The sequence below is a fragment of the Lissotriton vulgaris genome, chromosome 1_2 (assembly GCF_964263255.1).
Source record: "Lissotriton vulgaris chromosome 1_2, aLisVul1.2, whole genome shotgun sequence".
NCBI classification, from domain to species: Eukaryota; Metazoa; Chordata; class Amphibia; order Caudata; family Salamandridae; genus Lissotriton; species Lissotriton vulgaris.
The window spans coordinates 24,942,173-24,968,009 of NC_141686.1; the positions used below are offsets into that span (position 1 = coordinate 24,942,173).

The 25,837-nt window shown below is 45.2% G+C and overlaps 1 protein-coding gene across 8 annotated transcripts in view; it reads right to left on the minus strand.

The window, feature by feature from the left end:
- The window catches only part of LOC147733859 (uncharacterized), a 197,732-nt gene that overhangs the window by 54,649 nt on the left and 117,246 nt on the right, over positions 1-25,837 (minus strand). For all 8 annotated transcript variants that reach the window (XR_015307525.1, XR_015307523.1, XR_015307521.1 and 5 more), the window contains exon 3: positions 23,795-23,942. Coding sequence is in view for 2 of the 8 variants with exons in the window: in XM_086952753.1 (XP_086808879.1) it covers positions 23,795-23,942 (148 nt within the window). In the remaining 6 variants the exon portion in view is untranslated. The remainder of the gene's footprint in view (positions 1-23,794; positions 23,943-25,837) is intronic.

Below are 25,837 nucleotides of genomic sequence, written 5' to 3' on the forward strand. Positions count from 1 at the left end.
TGAACAGGCACTGGAATGCCATATTGCATTTAAAAGAGTGGTGTTGTAATGGAAAGGTGTATGTCTGAAGTCGGGGTGAGCGGAACTCAAGGAGTTTTCTGTTGAATTTGGCGGAGCTGCCTGAAAATTCAGCAAGATTCCGCAGAGGTCCATGAGCAGTGGAGTTCGGGCACGTCACACTGCTCCTGCTGATTTTTAGCACCAGGGGCTTGCTCCGCGCAGTAAAATCCAGTTCAAATGGCACCCCGTGGCATGCCAGAGGGCATTGCTTCTTTCTGGCGCTTGAGTAGATTTTCTTTTCGAGCAGCAGCTGTCTCAATGTGAGCTGCGGCTTTCTCAAAGCAAGCGGTAGTGACCTGCAGCAACTGTACGCAGAACTTCCTATAAAATGCAATTCACAAACCTACCACCTCTCCTATCTTTTCTATGAGGTGATCCTCACATGTTCGTTCATAATTTAGTAGTAAACGTGGAAAGGGCCAAAAAAGAGTAAGGCCGCTTCTATTCACAAACCAAACTTCTAAAGTTACGACAGCCAAAAAGGACCCAAAACAGTAGTAAATGTACTCCAGCTCAGAGCTGGAGTAAGCCAAGCACCACACATGGCCAACCACTGGAGCAACACCTTTGCATAGAAAATAATAAGGTAAGGACTTACAATAAAACCCCATAGTAAATCATGTTAGATTAAATTATATTATCTAGCCCAGTTAAACATAAAAATAAATGTAGTTTATTGATAAAATAAATCTAACAATAAAACTTTATTTTATTTTAAAATGTTATTATTTTTCAATATTTTTTAATTTCAAAATGTATGTGATTTAATATTATTTTTCTCCATAGTTAAAATAAATATATAACATTAATTCAAAGTGTAATAAGCGTTTTTTACTCTTTTCTATACTTTAGAATAAGAAGAGCTCCACCACTGGGACAAAATGTTCAGCTTGTCATGGAACTCCAGGACTAGCGTAGCACATTTCAAATGGTTTAGTTCTTTCTGAAGACTAGCACAAGCATTATCAGACTAAGGGGCTGATTTAGAGTTTGCCAGGTGGCGCCATGGTGAGTGGAGGAGGGCTTTACATCTACAACCCTGCCTTTACTCAAACCCTGCCATTAACTCAGTGTGCATCCATCACTGATGAAAGTGGGAGTTGTTTTTTTTTTTAAGTATACACTATTACCCCCAATATCATGGAGTTCTCTCCTATGATGTGGGGTCTTTTGTCATTTTTACAGTCTGTCACTGTAAGGATATTCTTGGCAGTGATGGACAGTAAAACAAACAAAAGCCATCTATCCACCTACTTACTCTAAATAGGACAGGCGGGCGGATGATTTGCCTCTGACACCAGTACTGCCTCGGGCAGTCAGAAGGTGGTTTAGGATAGCAAAGTACGTTTTATTCATTCGGCACAAACCTGGTGGTTTACCGGACTTAAAATTGGACAGGCGGACTGAGAGTCTGGCAGACCGGGTTATCCATCGCCACTGCGATTGAGAACCATGTCTGCCAAACTCTAAATGGGGCCCTAAATAACAATGATTGTAAAGAAAATGTTGATGTTTTAAGCAGCAAAGTGCACAGTAGGAGTCCTAACAGCATTTGTGTTTTATAAGCCTTTTGTGTCTAATAGGGAGTAGACATTATGGTTGAAAAAATGTGCTTTTGTCCATCCCAGTGTCCTACTTTCAGGATGCAGTTTCACATGTATATCTTGATACAGATAAAGAATTGGACAAATGGGTCACTTCCAACTATTATAAATATTTAATGACGTCCGAGTGAGGCATATGCATTAGCAACCTATATTAAGCTATTAATACTATTTTATGGTTGGATAACACTATTCTGCCTTGCCAGGTAGGTCGCTCCCTCCTGTTGCAGCTCCACCAGTGCTTGTGCCCTTGCACCCTTGGTTTTTGCTGCCCATTCCTGGGCACTGCTTTTCCTCACCCCCACCCCGTGCCCACTGTTCCCACCTCTGCTGCCCCTGCGGCCCGCCACCCCACGCCCATTCGCTAACCCCAGCCTCCCGCCTCCCAGCTGCTCCTCCATCCCAACTCCCCTTAAAATGGCGGCAGCTGCGCGGCCACGCCTGAGGCAAGCCGGTCTGCGCCCATCCGGGCCTGGACCGCACCCAGCGCCAGAATCCCTGGACACCAGACTCCACTACGGCGCCAGCAGCCTCCACACACTCAACGCCGGCCAAAACCACACCTGCTTCCAGGCCACCCCAAAACGGACCCACGGACCCTTCTCCAGCCGCCCCGCAGCTTCACCTGCGACAGAACCATCAAACCTCCAAGGCCTGGACCCCACCACCTCCGTTGCATACTCCTCAACACCCGTTCCGCAAGCAAAAACGCCGTTGAGCTCTGGGATCTGCTCGACACCTCCGCCCCAGATGTGGCCTTCCTGACCGAGACCTGGTGGAACAACTCCTCGGTGCCAGACATCGCCATAGCCATCCCGGACGGCTACAAGATCACCCGCAGGGATCGCGCTAACGGAACCGGAGGAGGAATAGCCATCGTCCACAAGTCCACCCTCAAGGTCGCCACCCACGCAGACGACACCCTCAACACCGCCGAACACCTGCACTTCCGGATCCACACCGACCCCAAAACCACCCTCAGAGGAACACTCATCTACAGACCCCCCTGGACCCGGGCTCAGTTCAGCAACTCAATCGCCGACCTCGCCAGCACCCACACACTTGGCTCCACGGACTACATCCTCCTCGGGGACCCGAACTTCCACCTCGAGAACGACGCCGACTCCGCCACCCTGATCGACAACCTCGGCCTTAAGCAACTAGTCACCACACCCACCCAATCCAACGGCGACACGCTGGACCCAGTCTTCTCCACAGGCACCCACGTCGCCTTCGACCACACCACCGAACTCCACTGGACCGACCACCGCTGCATTCATTTCACCTTCAAGAAACCAACGAAGCACCACCGCACCCAACAGCTGCCTCGTCGCTGCTGGAGCAGTCACCGAAGACCGGCTGATCACCACCCTCGCCCAGAACCCACCCACCAACCCAGACGCCACAGCCCGCAACCTCAGACAGTGGATCGACGAATGCGCTAACACCCTCACCCCGCTCAAGAAACCCACGCCAGCAAGAGAGCCACCTGGTTCACCAACGAGCTCCAGACCTCCAAACACACATGCCGGAAACTGGAGAAAATATGGCTCCGCGAACACACCGGACAACCACGCAGCCCACATGGATGCCACCCGCAGACATCACCACCTCATCAGATTAGCCAAGAGATCCTCCTTCAAAGACCGCTTGGATAACAACGCACACGACAGCAGCGCACTTGACGCAGGAATTCCAGCCAACCACCTACGTAACTGCAACGCATCCAAAACGCGTCCGCCTGACTGATCGTCAACGTCCCCTGCCGCAGCCACATCACCCCCCACCTGAGAGAGGATCACCTTCAAGCTCCTCATACACGCACATAAAGCACTCCACAACGCCGGACCAGCCTACCTTAACAGCAGACTCAGCTTCTACACCCCCACCCGCCAGCTATGCTCCGCCAGCCTCGCCTTCGCCGATGTCCCCCACATTCAACGAATGACCTCCGGCGGCAGATCCTTCTCCTACCTCGCCACCAAGACCTGGAACACCCTCCCTACCCACATACGGCAGACCCAAGACCTACTCACCTTCAGAAGACTCCTCAAGACCTGGCTCTTCGAGCAGAGGCACCCCCTCCCCACCCCCTTCCCTGCAGCGCCTTGAGACCCTCACGGTAAGTAGCGCTCTCTACAAGTACTCAGATTGATTGATTTAATCAATTTACCAAAGTTTTAATCAAGTAGAAATTCACTGTCTGCTTCATGTGGACTATGCCACAATGTTATCCTTGACATATCTAGGATTGAGGTATAAGGTGATGGCTCGAGAAAATTATACACTTGTGAATGATTAACAGTATAACATTTTGATAAAGAAAAGATAAAGGTTTCAGTTGTACGTAATGTCGCAGATAATGTTGGTCATGTCTAGTATCTCAAAATAAGTACTCAGGTCCAATATCTTCATTATATATAAAGCAAACACTTTCTCAAACAACACAAACAAGGTAAACACAACAGGTGGAGTCCCATCCTCAAACCAAGTTGAAATTACAATACAATTTAGTCACATTGCCAGAACCCATAAGACAGGGGCCTGACAGTTATATGTCAGAATACTGAAGCTATAAATATTGACCTTCACGATAATCCACTGCAGAACATCAACTACCACTATAAATGGAATGTATGTATATATGTACATCTATGTACCTTAACAAAGACACCATGAGACACAATTGTCATCAGTGAAGCACTGAACTATATATTGTTTCGAGTAGCAGGAACTGCCAGAGATTCTACTTGGACTAGAAAGGGGAAGGTGAGGTGGATTGGCAAGAGGAGATCAAGTGGAAATGTGTATTCCTGATGTCTAAAAGACAATCCCATGGTCCTAACCTCTGAATGTATGTTGTAGGCTCCTGTGCTTTTAAATGTCTAGAGTTTGAATGCCTACAGCCAACGGATCTAGGATGTACTCGTAGGTGTCTTATGCTAATCCACTGTTGAATAATGTATATCTTGAACAGTTCAAATTAACAAAAAGTATTTGTGCAGGCAAAAGGCACCTTAGAATGATTTTTACTGGAACTGCTTGTAACTTTTAGCACTACTTCCATTAAAAGTAATTGGTGGCTCTGAAAACATGACATGAATTGGTACAAATGTCAATATGAAGAAGTGAGTGCAAAGCTTTACTCCTTTTCATGATTTAAATAGCTGAGCTTGGCTATTAGATTTCACATATACAAATATTCTGATAGAGAATTCAAGGGGCTCAAATTTCATGGAGGCAGGTGCTTTTTAGCTAATTTATGAGCACTTACAAAGTTACTTCAAGAGTCGAAATCTAAACTTACTTTGTAATCAGAAGTAATCTAATCTTTTTCCAACACAAGGACTGAAAGAATAAAAAGAAACCTATGAAAACGTCATACAGACACTATTGAACTTTGTTGTATTTGATATTAGCGTGTGCTGGAGGATAAAAAGTACATTGTTTTGGTGAATGTACTGGGCCACAAGTTGGGGAGTAGGGTGGGTCTCCCTATCTCATAAGCACCGCCTTTATAGTTGTAGGACAACAGATAATGTGTGGAATTCTTGAGAGCGCCAAATTTCCTTAAATTAATCACCTGTTCGTACAGTAGACACACAAAAGAGACTCCACAGAGTATATACACAATTACGTTTCTGTATTGCATATAAACATAGACCACATAAACAAATAATCACTTAGCAAACTAAGCAATTGTCAAGACATAACAGTTAGTGCAATAAAGACTAATGTGTTGCACACGTCATGAAAACACCATTACTGCCCCTACTAATGTAACTTCTGGAATAATACTCTTTATCCTGACAATGCAAGGCAAAAACAACATATATCATAAATCAGGGCATGAAATGCAGCAGGTAATGAACAAAAGCACAGAGGAGTCTCAGACTATCACCAGAATACCATAAATACTCTGTTAATGGGGCAGGACTCACTTATCACACAGGTTTCAGAGAGCCAACACTTGCATAAATACTGCTTTACAGACTCCCCAATATCTCTGGGCGGCACCCCTAAAGCAGGACATTGGATGCATCAAGGACGGTAAGGCAAAGCACACCTGCCTGCCTGCTATGCTGCATACTGTAAGCTCTTTGGCAAATGCCGGACAAATCCATGCCCTTCTTCATAGGGCGTTACTGTATTCTTGGTTCAAAACAGAGGGCACAGGAGCATCTGCGCTGCTAATACATCTTATACGGTAATTTCAGAAAACTCCTTCAGCCAAGACGCAGGGGCCTCTATCGATGTTTCACCCCGCATGGCACAGACGAAAAAGTGTCCAGTGCTGGTGTCCTCCAGGTACGGTTCTATTATGAGGGGGGGGGGGGGGCAACCACCGAAGCGATCCACGCGGAGACCTTACTTGGTCCCCCACAAACAGAGAAATTACCAGCAGCAGCCTGCAACGTCAGCTTGGGGCCCGGCGCTCACTGAAAAATGAGCAAGGTTGGTGGCTTGGGGTTGTAGGGCAAAGTAGTTGTAGCGGGCGCTTGTCAGAGCAAGGGGGCAGCGAATGCTGCGTGGTTCCAGCGGCACACAGGCAAGAGGCGGCTCATGCTTGCAACTGCACCGGCTGTGCAGTGCAAATTCCTTCTCGTGGCGAAGAGCATGCGCTTGTCTTTGGAAAAGGACAATTGCTATTTGTAGCGCTCAAGACGCACAAGGCTTGATGAAAATGCCCCCAACTTGGATTCCACCAGAGCAATGCGCTCGTCCTGTGCTGCTCTGTACAGGGGGGAAGCGTTCAACCTGTGCTAAATGTAATACACCAGGTGAAGTATTTAGGAATCCCTCCGAACCCCTCACCAATACAGGGGGAGGCAGGCCCACAAGCCCCTCGAGAGCATTGGGGGCACACATGCAGGGACACAGAGAGCAGGCCAGTATATCAGGTAGTGCAAAGTTGTAGACCCTCCTGCAGCCCAGCAGACAGCAGGCCACACTACTAAGCAGGCAGTCCAAATGGCGGTTCCTCTTGGCAGCACAAAAATCCACTGACAAGGTGCAGTATGTAGAATCAGCAGCGTCTGGTTAAACATCTCATGCAGTGGCTAAAGATGTGGGGAAACAGCCCCTGTACTTATACTCAAAATGTCTTTGATGTGGGGTAACTTCAAAAGAATTTGAGAAGTGCACAACACCCCCATTCAATTCCAGCCCTGGCACCAGACATTAGTAGGGGGTAAACAAGTCCTTTGTGTAAGAACAGGGCCCATCCTATACAAATGTAAGAGCGCCCCACCTCCCTCTCTCCCAGCCCAGGAAGACCATTCAATATGCAGATGAATGTAGATGCAACCCTGTTACATCCAACCCTTCTTGTGTGATGGCTGGCTGGAAAGAATGCACAGAGCCCAACTGTCGCTCTACCCTAGATTGGAGTCAGGATGCAAAGCACAAAAAGTCCAAAGCACATAGGAATGCCCCCTTTCTAAAAGTGGCATTCCCACAACAGTAATGAAAAATTCATCTACATAAATAAGTAGTATTTATCACCGCTATTCCAAGCATACCAAACATGGCAACACTATTCCTTTCAGATCAGCAAGTTCCAATTAAAGACATTTAAGGGAAGTCCCAATGCTAACCTATGAGCAGCACAGTAGTGAAAAACAAAATTGGGTGTTTGTCACTTTCAGGATATGCCACACAATGAAGGCACATGTCCCACCTTTAACCTACACAGCACCCTAGAGCTACCTAGGGACTATTTTATAGGTGACATGTATGTAGTAAAAGGGGAGTTTTATGCTTGGCAAGCAACTTTAAATGCCAAGTCAATGTGGCAGAAAACTGAGCACGCTGACCCTGCAGTGGGAGAGTCCTGATACAGGCTTGAAAGGCTACTTCTGTGGGTGGTGCAAGCAGCACTACAGGTCCACTAGGACTTAATGGAAAATTAAATGTGCCAAAAGGGTGTAAGCCAATCATTAAGGGCCCTATTTACAAAGTTAAACTGGGATGAAAGTCTAATTTTACAACTTTTGCTATACACAAAGGGCATTTACAAGTTGTAAAGTTAGACTTTTGTCTCAGTCAAACTTAAGTTTTGGTCTTAAGTTCAACTGAGACCAAAACTGAGACAAAGGTTTTACTTTACTACTCGTAAATTCCTGTTGTGCATACCGAAATTCGTAAAGTAGACTTTCATCTCAGTTTACCTTTTTGAATCGGGCTCATGATGATTAGAGGAGAGAGCATATGCACTTTACAACTGAATAGCAGTGGTAGAGAGCACATGCACTTTAGCACTAAATAGCAGAGTTAAAGTGCCCAGAGTCCTAAAGTCAACAAAAAACGGTCAGAAAAAATACAGGAGGAAGGCAAAACGTTTGTGGATAACCCTGCACATCCAACAACAGTATATTAGTAACCTAATCAAAGATGTACAACTAGACCTACTACTATAATGGAAGCTTAGCTAGCTGATGACACACCACCTATCTTGCACAAAGCAATACCACCAAGATGTAAAGTCATCATGAGTAACCAACGCGATTCAAAGGGTGGGTGTAGCAGTTGTGAATAAGGAACCCCTAACCACCTTAGAATAGCCATGCAAGTCTTTCCTATATAACTACCTACCATCCTCTTGGGACACAATGTCCTAACTAATTTATCATCTCACATTCCAAAGCAAGTCCTTCGCAAGACATTTCTGTTGCTCTATTGCTACTCTCAGCTTAAACCACTCTAACCTCATTGTGCTAAGCCATTTCAATGCATGAACTTCAACAAATTGATTAATAACAGGAGATCGAGCTTTTCAACAAAAGCAACGCATCACCTGCCCAACACACTCCGTCAGATATATTTTGTGTGGCTTTTTTAACAGTGGCAATAACTATTTTTAAAGTATTATCTCCGACATTGAGCAACCATCCTGATACTCTTTTCAACATTGAAACCAATATCCAAATATCACAGTTCCAAATGATGGCTTTTCCCAAGAATTCTAGCTCGTGCTTGGAAGCTTTTATTAGGAACAGTCCTTCCGTTTCCCGACAACTATTATTCTAAAATTGAATGAATGTCTGATAAAAGCACTCAACATAATCCTCCCACAGAAAGGAAATCCACATTCGACTAGATTTGGAGAGTAGGAATACTTATGCCAATCAACTAAACATTTACAGAGAAACCATTAGAAAATAATTCTCCTCCGTTTGCCTCAACTTTGCATTGTGCCCATCAAAACAGATTTTCTAAATGAACAGCTTGCTCAAATTAAACAGTTCCCTCCCAACCATTCTGTGGTGTAATGGCCTCTTATTTCATGCAAAAAACAATAGGGCTACATATCCTGCTCAAAAATCAACATGTACACCAAACCAGTCACGCAATCTCGAGAAACCAGAAGGAGCCTTTTAAATACCCCCCCCTCCCTCCCCATGTCAACACAATCATTTAAAGAACTAACATTGTAAAATCTGGATCACAAGCTGACCCATGGCCATAGAACATTTTGAAGGAATTCACATCAATTAAACTTATTGCAAATGCTGCACAAAAGCTTTTCAATGCCATGCTCGCCACAGTGATCATGCCAAATTAACTCGGGTGTCCTTTCACTCAACCTTTTCAAAATAAACCAGGCACAGATTCAAATAGCCCTGGCAACTACAGACATATAGGAACCATATGTTTCTTGGCAAAACTAATCGAATAGGAAAGGTGGTTACTCTCTACACTCTAATCCACTGAATAAAAACACACTTTCGGAGACCTACGCATGATTCCGTACCTAGAACAGAGAGAATGTGTCCTAGACTCCAAAGAGGAAGAGCAAGAATGGACCTGACTCAAATGGGGCAGTGTCCCTGATCCAACTAAACATCTGTGCTGCATTCAATGTGGTCCAATACACAACACTACGGACCACAATACAAAATGCAAAAAGATGCCATGGATTGGATGGTTTTCATCCTCTCTAACATAACCACACCATTTCACTTACAATCATTCAACTCCAAAGCCTACAGACAGGATACTGGCATCCTGGCTACGTTGTGTGGAGCAGTACTGTTCATAGAAACTGCATTGATGTAGTGCCTAGAATTTACATATGTTATCGGCGCACATGTGTGGTGTCCTTGTAGGCGATCAGTATTGGAAACATCCAATGGCTTATCAGCTGCACCAGGGTATGCTACTATTTTGAAGTGCAGATTTGAGAAGAAGTTTTGAAGAATGAAAACTGGAGGAAATGAATGAGATTATTTTAAATATTCATGGATGTCATTTTATAGCTTGTTTGAGTAGTAAATAGGATCTCTTAGAGAACACTGCCATACCGAATTCGAGTTGTGACACAATGCAATTCATGGCTGCAATGTATTCCTACTCATACAGATTAAATCCAAGAATTTGAAGATGGAAACTGTCCTGTACATAATGAAACAGATCTAAAAAATCTTTGATGCAAAGAGTTTTCAACCAAGCAGCTTGATGACAGACCTTCTTTAGTGCTTACAACTCTTGCAGATAAATAGATTTGTTTTCGGGAACAGAGGAACATTAATTACAAGAAGACTAGATGTTACAGAAAGATTTAGAGCAAGGGGATATTTTATTAAGTCATTAGTAAAGCAAAAGAAAGGAAAAGAACACAATAAAGAGATACACTGTTAAAACGATACAACTAACTAAACAAAAAAGACTAATTTATGTAATGAAATACAATACTCAAAGCAAAAATATCCCAAAATCCCTGATGAAATATTGGAGTTCATAGAATGTGATGGAAATCTGTAGAACAATGTCAATGAACCACCTCTAGTGGTGTTTAAAAGAAACATTAATATAAAACACCTAACTTGGAAAAAATACATATGACACAAAGAATCAAAAACAACAAGGGATATTTTCATGTTTGACACACTGTATACAAAAATCCAAATACAATTCAGGGGCATAAGATTCACCTCCCAAAAAGTGGTGTGGAAATTAGCCTGGGGGATTGTGCTGCCTGTGACATGATAGAGAGCATATATCTAAAAACCTTGCAACATGCACTATAATTCCTCTGAGGCGGAAAGCCGGAGGACGGCACTTTCGTTCAATTTTTAAAATACTTGTGTTCTTGTGTTCTGCCACTTATTTTAACCTCACCTGCACTGAAAGCGCTTCCCTCACGCGCTAAGCAGACCCTCTGAGGCACCCCTGAGACAGCGGCAACCAGCGCTGAGACAGGATCAACAAACACACCGCCATCGCGGTTCGAAGGCGAGCCACGCCCCCTGCGAGGCCACGCCCACCTAGGAACCTTATATAAACGCTGTTCGTAGCGCACCAAGCATTGCACTGTAATTCCTCTGAGGCGGAAAGCCAGAGGACGGCACTTTCGTTCAATTTTTAAAATACTTGTGTTCTTGTGTTCTGCCACTTATTTTAACCTCACCTGCACTGAAAGCGCTTCCCTCACGCGCTAAGCAGACCCTCTGAGGCACCCCTGAGACAGCGGCAACCAGCGCTGAGACAGGATCAACAAACACACCGCCATCGCGGTTCGAAGGCGAGCCACGCCCCCTGCGAGGCCACGCCCACCTAGGAACCTTATATAAACGCTGTTCGTAGCGCACCAAGCATTGCACTGTAATTCCTCTGAGGCGGAAAGCCGGAGGACGGCACTTTCGTTCAATTTTTAAAATACTTGTGTTCTTCCACTTATTTTAACCTCACCTGCACTGAAAGCGCTTCCCTCACGCGCTAAGCAGACCCTCTGAGGCACCCCTGAGACAGCGGCAACCAGCGCTGAGATAGGATCAACAAACACACCGCCATCGCGGTTCGAAGGCGAGCCACGCCCCCTGCGAGGCCACGCCCACCTAGGAACCTTATATAAACGCTTGATCGTAGCGCACCAAGCATTGCACTGTAATTCCTCTGAGGCGGAAAGCCGGAGGACGGCACTTTCGTTCAATTTTTAAAATACTTGTGTTCTTGTGTTCTGCCACTTATTTTAACCTCACCTGCACTGAAAGCGCTTCCCTCACGCGCTAAGTAGACCCTCTGAGGCACCCCTGAGACAGCGGCAACCAGCGCTGAGACAGGATCAACAAACACACCGCCATCGCGGTTCGAAGGCGAGCCACGCCCCCAACACTGCCATAAATGTGTCGGCCACACAAGTGCAGCGGACGAGCGCAGCGGGAGCGCCGTTTGCGCGCCGAAGGCGCGCTTAAGGCAAGCCCGTCTGCGCCCGTCCGCGCACGACCGGGCCTAGGGCCAGACGCTATCCCTGTCCCTGCCGCCACAAAGGTAAGCTATTCGCGTAGAGAGCTACTCAGCCTAAAACCCACTAAAAACAGTACCTGTCTTGCACTACATGACCCTACTGTCCCTTTTTCCAGCTGTAACATATGCAAACCAGGAAATCTATTACTACCGACACCCCCGGTCCCACCCCCAGTACTTAAAATCTCGACTCTCAACTGCAGATCGCTTCCTAAACATGCCCTGCTCATTAACCATCTTATTGTCGACCTTAATCTGGACATACTTCTCCTCACAGAAACGTGGATTATGGAGCATTCCAACGCAGATATAGTTCTGGCCCTACCCCCGGGCTTCCTAATCATGTCTCAACCACGCCCCCTAGGCAGAGGAGGTGGATTAGCCATAATCCACAGGGACCACTTCACCTGTCGAACCAAAGACGGCGCGATTCAGGATTCAGAGAGCTGTCTCTTCACGATTCAGCTTTCCTCGACTAGCTCCCTGTCAGGCCTCCTGGTGTATCGGCCGCCCGGCCACTCTGGCCCTTTCACGGCCGCCCTCTTGGAAACTGTTTCCTCCTCGGCACACCTGACACCCAACTTCCTTATAACAGGCGACCTAAACATCCATTTCGAGGATCCTTTTGACGCAGGAGCAGCCGACCTAATTGGCGACCTCGCGGCCTTTGGTCTGCTTCTTGCCAACTCTGGTCCAACACATACGAAAGGGCACCTTCTCGACCCGGTGTTCTCCAACATTCCCGCCCTCCTGTTCATTAATTCTCAACCTCTCCCGTGGACGGACCATTTTCTGGTCACGACCCACCTCCCTGGAGCATTCAAGAAGCCTCAAAAACCCCCTACCTTCACCAGAGACCGAGCGTGGGCCAGACTCTCGGTGGAGGACTGGTCCATAGCCCTGGACGCCTCGACCCCAAGTCTCACGGAGGACTCCTCCACCGCCGACTCCCAAGTCAGAGATTGGATATCCTCCTCCCTCGACAGTATCATCCCCAAAAAAAATCGGGAGATCATAAACAGGATAAAGGGCCAGGCTCCCTGGTACACCCCTGACCTCCGTGACCTCCGCAAAGAATGCAAAAAGGCTGAGAGACAGTGGAGAAAGGACTGGCTCCAGAGTAACAAAGACATTTACAATAGCACGGTAAGACGCTACAAATCGGCTCTCAAACTAGCCAAGGCAGGATTCTATGACAATAGAATACAAAATGCCACTAATTCGGCGAAAGAATCTTACTTGATTGTCAAGGAACTCCTCAATATTCCCTCGGCACCCGCTGATTCCCACGCCCCTTCGGACAGAAGTAACGACCTTGCTTCCTTCTTCGACTCAAAAATTTCGCGGATACTGGACTCTCTCCCTACCATCACCCCTCATAATTACGCTGATACAGAGGTCTGCACTAACAGCCCGCGGCTGTCCTCCTTTAGAGCAGTCTCCCTCAGTGAGGTCACCTCCACGTTAGCCAATATGAAAAGCGGCTCACCCCTTGATCCGGCCCCGGCCAGACTTTTAAAATCTGTGTCTCCCAGCATAGCCCCTACCATCAGGGATCTCATTAACATCTCCCTCCTCCAAGGCATAGTGCCTCCCAACTGGAAAAACGCGGTCGTCAAGGCCCTGCTTAAAAAGCCCCATTTGAACCCGGACGACATGACCAACTACAGACCTATATCACTCCTTCCCTGTATCAGCAAGATGGCTGAGAAACTAGTCAATTCGCAACTCTCCCAATTCCTTGAGACCAACAAAATCCTGCGCCCATCTCAAACAGGCTTCCGGCCCGGCCAGGGTACGGACACAGCCCTCCTCTCCGTCATCGAGGAGTCAAGGTGCATTCTGGATTCAGGAGGATCAGTGGCAGTGATCCTCCTGGACCTCAGTGCCGCCTTTGATACGGTGGATCACCGTGTCCTTCTACACCGCCTGGCCAGGGCAGGAATTGTGGGAACAGCACATGCGTGGATTGACTCCTTTCTATCTGGCCGTTCATTTCAGGTGTTGGACGGCAACTCTCGCTCAGACCCCCTACCACTTACCTGTGGAGTTCCCCAGGGGTCTTCGCTTAGTCCCACCCTGTTTAATGTCTACATGGCCCCCCTGGAAGATGTCGTGACCCCCTACGGGATTAAAATAGTAAACTACGCTGACGACACCCAACTTGTCGTCTCTCTCTCCCAGCTGGACAAACACCCAGACAACCTGCTGAACTGTCTCCAGGACATTTACACCTGGATGTGCGAATCCTCCCTGAAGCTTAACGGTGCAAAAACCGAAATTATGCTTCTGGGCAACAAATGGTCCTCCATCCCTCCATCGGTTTGGCCGGACGCCTTTGGTGAGATACCCACACCAAAGACAGAAATCAAAACGCTAGGTGTCTGGCTGGAACCGACCCTCACCATGAAGACCCAGGCAACCAAGACCGCTGGAACATGTTTTGGCCTCCTGCGGTCAATCCGCAACATTTTCCCTCTCCTTCCCCCCCTTTCCAGGAAACTCTTGGTTCAGGGGCTCATTTTAGCCCAGCTTGACTACAGTAACGCCGTCTACCTCGGCGCACCGGAATTCACCTTGGCCAAACTCCAACGTGCACAAAATGCCGCGGCAAGGCTCATCATGAACCTCCCTCCCAGAGCCTCTGCCAAACCGGCCCTCAAGGCTCTGCACTGGCTTCCTGTTCGCCAGCGAGTAGAGTTTAAAGCCATGTGCACCAGCCACAAACTCATCAATGGTGCCGGCCCAGCCGCCCTGAAAGACCTGGTCGCCCCCTACAAAGCCCGAAGAACACTGCGCTCTGACGATGAACATCTGGCCATCGTCCCAAAATTCAAGAAGGCTCGGACCGGTGGCCGTCGTTTCTCGGTCAAAGCCTCTACAGGTTGGAACGCACTTCCCCGCAATTTGCGTCTGGAACCCTCTCACGCCCTCTTCCGGAAAAAACTAAAAACCTTTTTATTCCCCAAATAGTCCTCCGGTCCTTCCTCCTTCTGGTTCTTACAACTCTATAGCGCGGGGATGCCTACGGGTCACCAGGCGCTCTATAAATTTATAAATAAATAATGCAGGTTTTAATGACAGAATAGAAATGAAGTGTTGTCTATGAACCGCTAACCAATTAAATCAATGTAAACAACGCGAATAAACAATATTATGACTCTGAGAGTTCAAGGAATAATGACACAATACAAGAATATATTTGTCTCGTTTAAACCTTGCTACTTTACAAAACACAAACCCTGGACCTAATGAGAACTTCGGGGAGACAGAGCCTTTTTCAAGTTGCAGTCATGCTATCATTTAAGGATTTCGTTGTTTTTAAGAATAACCCTACAACTGGATTTTGCTGTGTTAAGCATTCGAATAAGGTAGCTACTATGAGAACCACATTACATTAAGTTTTTTTAGTGTTTCTGTCTTTTATTTTAATAGCAGGTAACAAACTCATAACTTGCACAAGTTTATAATAACTTACAGCTCAATGTAACATTCAACAGCCTTTTCTCGACCCATGGGAGAACACAGACAATCATCGGATAGGAATTACTTGACTTTTAATCACATCTGGAGTGACACCATGTTTTGGTCACTTGATAAAAATAACAGTATTGATGGCTGCCATTTCCTCAAACATAATGAGGATGTGGAGAAGTGTGGCTCACTGGTTAGAGCAGGCAGACCCTGAAGCAGAGGTCAGACCCGGGACCAGGGTTCAATTCCCGGCGCGGCAGGGTCTTGAGCTCAAATGTCCATGGACTTGATAATTCTCGCTTTGGTGCCTGACCTAATCATGGGTTCACACTCTGCAACTCTGGGCATTAAGCTTGCTTAATCTCCACAACGGCTCTCCCGCGGCGGGATGCCTGGCTTTCACCTTGGGGATGCCCTGTAGGGGTTATCTCACAGAGAAAAGCCAGGACGGGTTCCCAAGGCAAGCGCGGAGATATCCCTTCGGGGGTCGATTCAGGCGCTATATAAGAAACATAATAATAATAATAACTCACTGAATCGCGTTACACCAGCAAAAGGTTACTAAAAACAGTAGTGGATGGAATACTTAGCTCCCAAAATGAGCCAAACATACCCTTTAACCGAGAATTCCAATTACTGTTTCACTAATTGTAGGAGTACCAGTCAAAATTAAAGTGAGTGTCCTTGGGAAAGGACGTGGCGCTATGGCCCAAGCTGCCGACTGCGGAACAGGGGAACCAGGTCCGCATCGTCTCAACATTTTAAGCAAATCATGTAATCTCCACACGCCTGAAACACATAAAATTGAATGTATCCTTGTGTAATGTAACTGGTGCTCATGTAGAGCGCTCCAATACCTTCGGATCGAGTTAGCGGTACATATTACTACACACCAGAAAACGTACGTCAAGCGCCACTGATGAACATGAACAATTTTAAGAAGCATGCATTCCCAACCTCAGGCACCCCTACAAATGACGTTCACTCTCATAAAACAAAAATATATATTTATAAATATATAAACAGGATAAGATAGAGGCTCACTGTTTACCTTCATGCATGTTACAAGAGTTATATGTACATTTTCTATACGGCTCTACAAGTGTCACCAGGCGGCTAATAATATGGACTTTGGTATGTAACAATTTGTTTAATATGTTACTGTGATGCAGGGCATTTGAATAGCTTCACGCAAATGTATACATAAGATGTCCATATAGACTATATTGCAAGCATATCATTTATTTTGCATAATACAATAAGTACTAGCTTCTTTAATTTTTTTCTCATTACAAATAAGGATTAAGTTCGTGGTTTTCGTTGTAGGTTCTTTAGGCTTGCTCTTGAAAAAGACCATGAGTGAAACGCATTAAGCATAAACTAGCTAATCCTCAAATATAACAACAAACGTTTACAGTGCAATGAAGCACCCATGTTATTTCCTTCAGAGGATTGGTAAGTATTTCATGAATAAATAACACAAAGATTGATCTTCATTATCAGGTTTGCGGCCAGCTAACTAAGTGAGTGCAAGGTGCAATCTGGACAAGATAATCAGGTCAAGCGTCACCTTAGGATTTAACCATTTCTCCCTTTCTGTTCAACATCTACCTCAGGCCTCCGCCTAGACTGATTCAATCCTTCTGTCTATCTTGTTTCAACCTCATTGGCAATGACACCATGACATTAGGTTGGATCCATGTTTGATCACTGTAACAGACCTGATGAGTGCCAATCATCTTAAATTCATCAAGGACAAAACATAAATCCTCACAAGCTGAAAGTGGCTACCAGCACACAAGATCCTAGCTTGCAACTAAGACTCGGGCAAGCACCTAGACTCCCCTAATAAAACACAGAAAAAAGTCTGCAAATCTTCCTACATGCTAATCTTACCCTGGAACACAAATAAGACACTGGTGAAATCCTCACCAAATTTGTTCAGAGCCCTAAAATGGAACGAACCAGACTTAGGTCTCTTGTCTGGATTAAGCAAATGTCAATATATACGAGCAGAGAATTTCCGTCTAGCCAAATTATGAAGGCTGCAATTCTCAGCAGCAACCCCTGCCCTTTGAAAACCTCCTCTGGCATCCAGAGTCTCGACAAATAGCACTAGTACCAATGTTCAAAACACACAAAGCAATGCAAGCAAGAGGACCCATATTACCTCCAATAAATATTTCATACCCACCACCCAAGACTGCTTCATAAAACTCATATAGCTCAAAGCTCCATGCTTCAACTAAACCTAACTCATTTTGCGCTCATTTTCAGGCCAGCAAACTGTGGTACTTCATCCCCACTCAGATAAGCAAAAAGAGAGCATTACATAAAAACTGATGAAAAATATTCGAATTGTACACATGGGTAACAAGAGAACAGTAGAACAGACATGAACATAAAATGTGTGAAAATGGTCCATATTCCCAAAGATAGAAGGGAATAGGTACTTGAGATTATGTTTCTGGATTAGAAAATAATGAGCAATGGAAGAGGGGCTGAATAAGGAAAATTACTTTCAAATTTATTTAAATGAACCCTATTAACATGTTAAATTTGAGGATGAAACTGATGTTAATTGTTACCCTTTTGGTATTAATATAGTATTCGTATTCTTCTCATATCTGGTCAGCTCAGACAACTTAAGATAAAATATTCAATAAGCGTGAGTTTAGAAGATTACAATTGATTCAAACAATTAAGGATTATAAATCAACCAACTATACGAGAGTGGTACATTGGCATAGATCTTAAGTTGGGACCCAATATATAAATTAATTGACACACAGGAAGTGGTCCGATTTCCCGGTAGGATATCAGGTGTAGTGAATTTTCTATATAAATTTCATAAGAATTTGACCACATTTCAAAGAAATAAGGATAACAACTATCATTGCATAAGCATGTTAATAACCAGTGAGAATGTATTTTGTTAGCAATCACCTTATACTTTAATTTTAAATGTATAATTCAGTTTATATTTAAGCAAACCGTCAGTACTATTGGAATGATTAGCTGACAAACATGTGGTGGCAGCCATCATGCATCTGTGGCAGTCACACTGAACGTTGAGAGCCTTTTCAAAATTGTCAAATGATGCTGAAATTTGGGACAAGAATACTACATCTTATTTGTGACCTTTACAAACGAAGAAAACAATTTGGAAGACACATTTGTATAGAAGTAACTATCACATAAACTAGTGCTTGTGGAGGCCCTTTTTCTCTAATTTATAAGACGCCAGTTATAAACAGACTGATACAGATAGAAAATTATCTATTGGCATACAGTGCGGCTTACACAAGTGAGAATGAAAGTTTCTTATTTTGTAATGAACACACATATTTTACTATAGTGTCTATGTCGCACACTGTACTCCATTATCTGTGCACAAACAAGACAGACATAGATTTGAAAGTGCTGAAAATAAGGAGTAATCTTTTTAGCAAAAGTTAAACTTAGTCTTACTGAAATTAATAGCCAACCACATATGCACAAGAACATTGAAAATTGTTTTTATAATCTGAGACTTAAAGGAGAGGAATAAGCACTGTCTTAAAGTATTAGTTGGTATAAATGAGGTTGGTAATGTGACCAGTGAAAATAAGAGGAGTCATCAATACAATATAAATATGCTCTCACTAAAAACATAATTTCTTTCATAAAAGCTCAAAGAGAGTTTTAATCTGAGAGAAAACATGTGGGGGTCCATTATGATGTAGGGCTTATAGCCACCGCCCGACCGGCGGTGGCGATACGCCCGACATCATTCCCCGCCTGCCCTCCATTTACCCCCCGCCATATTACAATGGCGGGGGTTACAGCGGCGGACGGAAAGACCGTCCGCCCCATTTCCGCTGGCAGACAATCGTTCTGATTGCCTGGAGTGCAGAACTCGGGCCTTATATGGTGGCGGTGTCTGGAAAACATATCAGGATGACTGGAGGAGAAGGCCTTGATGCCGCCATGGAAAGACATGCGGGAATTGCTTAAGGGGCCCGCTGCGGGCCCCCGGAGGGTGGGGGCTGCACTTATATTGGCAGGCACCGTGCGGTGCCTGTCACGTTGTACATGCCAATGCACAGCATGCACATTTTACCTTGTGGCGGGTGCCGATTACAGCACTGCTTGCCACAATGTTAAATGTGCGGGATGCGACCGCCAGGGTGGCGGCCGCATCCTAATGGCCACAGCAGGACCGCTGCACCTCTGATGGTCACCGAAAGTCCGCCAACCATCGTAATGGGCCCCTTAGTCTCTGCTGTAAGATTTCCTGAAAACAACAAGAAAAGTTTACAACTGACTATGGAAAGGGATATGATATTACTTAAACTATTTTTTATAGTAGTCTTTCATTTGTTTTGTGCTACGAGTTCTATTACCTTTTCACTTTTGTCAGAACTGCTTTGAAATATTTAGACAAGTATGGGAATAATGCCCTAAAGAAGTGATGTGTACTGCGAAACACATATTGTCATAATATATGTTTCGATCATTTAAAAAAAAAAATAAGAGAAGAAACATTAAGAACAAACGTTATGTGGGTTGATTCGAAGATTATAAAGTTTCATTAATACAATATTCATAAAAAATGTACTTTGTAGTGCGTGTCCAAGCCTTTTGTTGAAATTACTTTATTGCTCGTGTTATGACATTGACCAGGGATGTAGGGAAATATAATCTAGGTCAATGTTCCACCAAGCAGCTACTGCCAAAGTAAATTGGGTTATGCCTAAGTCTGTTACAGTGCCTGAGATGAAATCTTGAGGGAAACATAAGAATAAACTGAAGCACGTCCATCTGTTGGCCCCCCTCAGACCATTCATCAGCATAAGTATTGTACTTGCCTTCTCTCAGCTACAAAAAAAGGGGAGGATGAGGAGGTGGAGGGTTGGAACCAGATCCTGATGAAAAGTCTGTATGTCTTCTATTAATTTTCATTTATGTAGTGAGAAATAAGCAGGATATCAAAGGAGCTCTGTACATCCATTGGGGATTTACACATTATATTGCTTACAGTTTTAGGTTTAGGATGATGAAATTATTTGCCCAGAATAATATGATTAACTGTCAAAAGCCGTATTATCCAATGCTTATTTCAGAGCTTGCGGTACCTTGAGCAATCCTTGGATGAAAAGCTCAATCAGGGCTCAAACGTGAGGGTCACTCCCTAGAATTCATGGCAACTAAGAAAGTTGAACTCCTCCTCCTAGGTGAGTTACTTGTGTCACTATACTTAGGCTAGAACTTCTTATTGCATTAACAGCTAGTCCTACAACGGAGGTCTTGGACACAGTAGCGGCTCGTGGAGGAGTTCCGTGGGGCGGTGAGACGGGACGGGGGAGGGGCAGGTTGGGGATAGTAAACACTGGAATATGGATGAACGGAGGTAAGTAAACAATTAAATTAATAAAACGAATTTCGTTGCGCGTGATGCATTGCATTTTGCAATGCAAAGCGCGCAACAAAATGTGTTTTATTTACTTGTTAACTTACCTCCGTTCATCCATATTCCGGTGTTTACTCCTTCACGGGCTGCTACTGCTTGGACTATTGGGGTATATAGTGTGTCGGGCACCTTCATGCTGTGCTGTCCTAGATCACTTGCTCTTGCAGCAAAGTCTGGCTTTGTATCCAAGAGATTATCCTGCCACTGTTCTTTCCTGACCCATCTTCTCAGGTAGAGGTCTCTTCCTTCATACTCTGGATGTCCAGTGGGTGCTAGTTACATATTGTTGAACATTGAGCCTGCTCATCAGGGCTTTCTGTGGCATTCTCAATAACTCTAATCTGACACTTAGCTACTTAAGTCCATCCTGCAGATATTACAGAGGAGACACGTCCTCCTGGGCTGAAGCAAAGGGAGCCTTCATGGGGATTATCTGTTTAACCATCAACCATGTCCCTATTGACTTTTATTTCTCACTAATGACTGGAAGTGGGAGAGATTAGGGGATTCAATTTAGTGCCAGTGACTTTAAATCCCTTCTAACAGTAGGACTTCAATTTGTACTTTTTTTTATGAAACTGTATTTGGGTTGGCTCTCTCACAGGGACAGAAGCTGTGATTCTTTGGTTTATCCTCCTATTTGTAAAGACTAGGGCAAAGAATATGATACGGAGGTAATGTTTCAATTATTTAACTGTATTTAATTTATGCTAATTCTATTTTTAACTGCATCCTCATTACTGTGATTATATCATCTTGATCATGTTCCTCAAAGTGCTGAGGCCCTCCTGCCAGATGTGGCCTCCTACATTTGTCTGGTAGGTGGCTTTAGCAGTCTACACAGGAAGACTGTGGGGCTGCCTCTAGGTTCTAGCCGTTATCAGGATAGGAACGGAGCAAACCAGGCTGAGAAAGCAGGCATTTTTATAGGTCTTGCCTAGGCGGAGCTTGTGCTGTCTCTTTGAATCATGCTGTATTCAGATATAGACTTGAAGCTCCACCCATTTTCCGCCCATCTTTTCAATTGGCTCCGGTTACTGTCCTTTCTAAATGGTTTCTTTTGATTCCTCAATAGGCTTAGTAGTCCTTCCTTAGTGCTATATTTTCTACTTTTGCAACCTCCCATGAAGACAGGCCCTTTCACTTGTGCTGTTACTCTGGTTGTTTTATTTACTGTGAGCACAATTTTGTTAAATGAGTTTCTACTATTCCACTCACATGCTTATCTGCAACTGTTTTTTTTTTAAGCAGCGTGAACCGATTTATCTTATGTTATGTTTTATTCTTCAAGAATAGGGGCAGCGCCATTAACGCTGCTCAAGCTAGATTATATATTTTGTAAGCACTGTGGTTTTACATCTTTATTTCCTCTTTTTTGAGATCGACAGCCCTGAATTTGTTTTGTTATGCTCAAATCAATCTACACTCTCCAAAACGGCACCCGGACGCCTTGCAGACCCTCATCCACAACCCGCTCACAGGCGTTGCGCTTTAAGTTACAGCACTGCACCTGCTTTTATATTAACAACACGGGCGCTGCGCATTGTTGCCGCATGGCGCATGATTTTATGATGGTTTTATTTTTAGAATTACTATTAATAAACATTTTTTGCTGTCTGTCTCTTAGTAAAGCAGTGCGTCAAGTCTGCTTCACCTTCACAAATGGCGGGCACACCTTTTTCTTTAGTTTTGTTTTACGTGGCTCAACAAACTTTTTCAAGCATACTGGCATGCCGCATTTGAATTGGAACAATGATGGGCACATGCATTTCGTATTGTGCTGCTTGCTACATCATTTTTTTATTAAAATAATACTTTGATATACAGCGGCACACCAGGCTTAATCTTGATGGCGACCGCTCGCATTTCAGTATTTGCTACACAGAAGCAGAGGAATTCCTCTGTTGTCCCGTGTTCCAGGTGAAGGAGGTGTAGCAGGTTGACCCAACTCCCAGGTCAGAAAGACCAGAGCGGGACAAGGTGCGGCCTTGGTGAGTTGTTGGGCCTACTGGGGACACGCCAGGCCCATCGCGCTGAGTCGAGTGGCTAGGTTTCACACTGATCAATGCTTTGGTATCAGAATCAACACTACGGGCTTAGGGGCAGCTGTCTCTCACTGTTGGGGGCACTTGCTCTTTCATTTGGCTAGATATAACCGGGCGGGAAGGAATCCTCATCGAAGGTTCTGCTTGGCCTCTTCCCCACTTCTTGGCTGGAGCAGCACGCTGCTGCACTGCCTGAGGATATTTTTTTAACAAATGTTAAACAGCCTTAGCATAAGTAATGAAAGGAAATCCATAAAGCAGGGAAAGGTTGCAGTACCACAGGCTGTTACTAGGTGTCCCTGTGCAGTTGTAAAGGTACCTCTATTAGCCATATAAGGTACTGCATCCTTAATGCAATTATTAAACAAGCATTTGCAATGCAATAGGTCTCCTATTTGAGTAAGTTTGAGCTATTGGCATTGTAAATGACAAAGCCTTTCATTTATTTGCTTTGAAAATCTGCAAGCGGTGCGTAAACACGCATTTTGTACTTCTAGTCATTGCTTACAAGAAGCAGGGCTAGCAATTTTGCCTCTTACTGCCAGCATTGCTTCTCGTAAGCAGCGACTATAAGTACAAAGTCTGTGTGTACGCACTGCTTGTAGGTTTTCAAAACACATAAATAAAAGGCATTGTTATTTACAATGCCAATAGCTCAAACTCTCTCAAATGTGAGACCTATTGCATTGCAAATGCTTGTTTCTTTTATTTGTCTGGGGACGTCCGCCTGGGAGGTGCACATTCCTCGCGACTGGTAAGTATCTGCAGCATTAGAGAGCATATTTAAGAAGAAGAACATCATATGAACTGTAAAAACAACAGCTGGTGTCCTCAAACCGAAAGCTGTATGTAAATCTAGATGTAACTTTGTTACAGATTTGAACATTTGCATGCAAAATGTTTTGAATGCTTACCACTCACTGAAGCAGAAACAAACACCAAACTTCTGCTGTATAGACTTTGTGGCCGTTGCATTTGCTAAGAGAGGAAATCCCATTTGGGGTTCCAGAATATTTTTAGAGTACACATGAAAGTTGAAAAGAATGTAGAATTCCAACAGGCCTGTGGATGAAAAATATTTGATATGTAAATATCGTCACCATGTTTTCAATATATTAAGTGTGCATCAAATACAATGATATGGCATTTAAAAATACGGAATATGCAGGATAAGAAATAATATAAAACTTAAACCATAGCAAGCTTAGTGGCTGAACAGGTATTAGCAGATACACAACTTTTTATGCATGACATGATATGCGAATGCTTGTTTTAAATAAAAACAGCGAAAATTAATAGATACATTGGAGGTTCATGTGAAAGCAATAAGACATTGAGAGGGTTAAGTACTTAATCATCTCGCTACACAATTTTTGTTAACTAAAAAAGAGAAAGAAAAAACAACAAGCATTTACAATGCAATGGTTTTGCCTTTGTTAAAGTTAGAGCTATTGGCATTGCTCTTGACATTATTTTTATTTATGTTTTTTTAACATAAATAAATGGCATTGTCATTTACAATGCCACTAGCTTTATCTATCGCAAATGACACACACAAACACACACAGAGCCCCGCACACACAGACCCCCACACACACAGCCACACAGAGCCCCCCACACACACAGCCACACAGAGCCCTCCACACACACAGCCACACAAAGCTTCCTACACACACAGCCACACAGAGCCCTCCACACACACCAACACAGCACAAGCAGGCAACAGGGGCAGACGGAGGCACAAGCAGGCAACAGGGGCACAAGCAGGCAACAGGGGCCCACAGAGGCACAAGCAGGCAACAGGGGCCCACAGAGGCACAAGCAGACAACAGGGGCACACAGAGGCACAAGCGGGCAACAGGGGCACACAGAGGCACAAGCGGGCAACAGGGGCACAAGGAGGCACAAGCGGGCAACAGGGGCACAAGCAGGCAACAGGGGCACGAAAACGGAGGCACAAGCAGGCAACAGGGGCAGGTGTAGAAAACACAATTTTCAACAGCCCACTTGGCTCTGCAACAGTTGCCTTTGAAAAGCAATACGGCGTAATGGGCATGATCAAATCCCGTCCCCTGCATAAAAAAAAACAACAGCCTGAGGCGACTGCTAACACAGATGTAGTACAAGGCATTACACGGCAAGGGTGCTGCTGCCGGCAATTATCCTGGTATTTAAACAAATCTCTCTCTCTCACACACAGAGCCGCCCCACACACACCCCCACACAGAGCCCCGCACACACAGCCACACAGAGCCCCCCACACACACAGCCACACAGAGCCCCCCACACACACAGCCACACAGAGCCCTCCACACACACAGCCACACAAAGCTTCCTACACACACAGCCACACAGAGCCCTCCACACACACCAACACAGCACAAGCAGGCAACAGGGGCAGACGGAGGCACAAGCAGGCAACAGGGGCAGACGGAGGCACAGGCAGGCAACAGGGGCACACAGAGGCACAAGCAGGCAACAGGGGCACACAGAGGCACAAGCAGGCAACAGGGGCACACAGAGGCACAAGCAGGCAACAGGGGCACACAGAGGCACAAGCAGGCAACAGGGGCACACAGAGGCACAAGCAGGCAACAGGGGCACACAGAGGCACAAGCAGGCAACAGGGGCACACAGAGGCACAAGCAGGCAACAGGGGCACACAGAGGCACAAGCAGGCAACAGGGGCACACAGAGGCACAAGCAGAGCACAAGCAGGCAATAGGGGCACACAGAGGCACAAGCAGGCAACAGGGGCACACAGAGGCACAAGCAGACAACAGGGGCACACAGAGGCACAAGCAGACAACAGGGGCACACAGAGGCACAAGCAGACAACAGGGGCACACAGAGGCACAAGCAGGGGCACACAGAGGCACAAGCAGGCAACAGGGGCACACAGAGGCACAAGCAGACAACAGGGGCACACAGAGGCACAAGCAGGGGCACACAGAGGC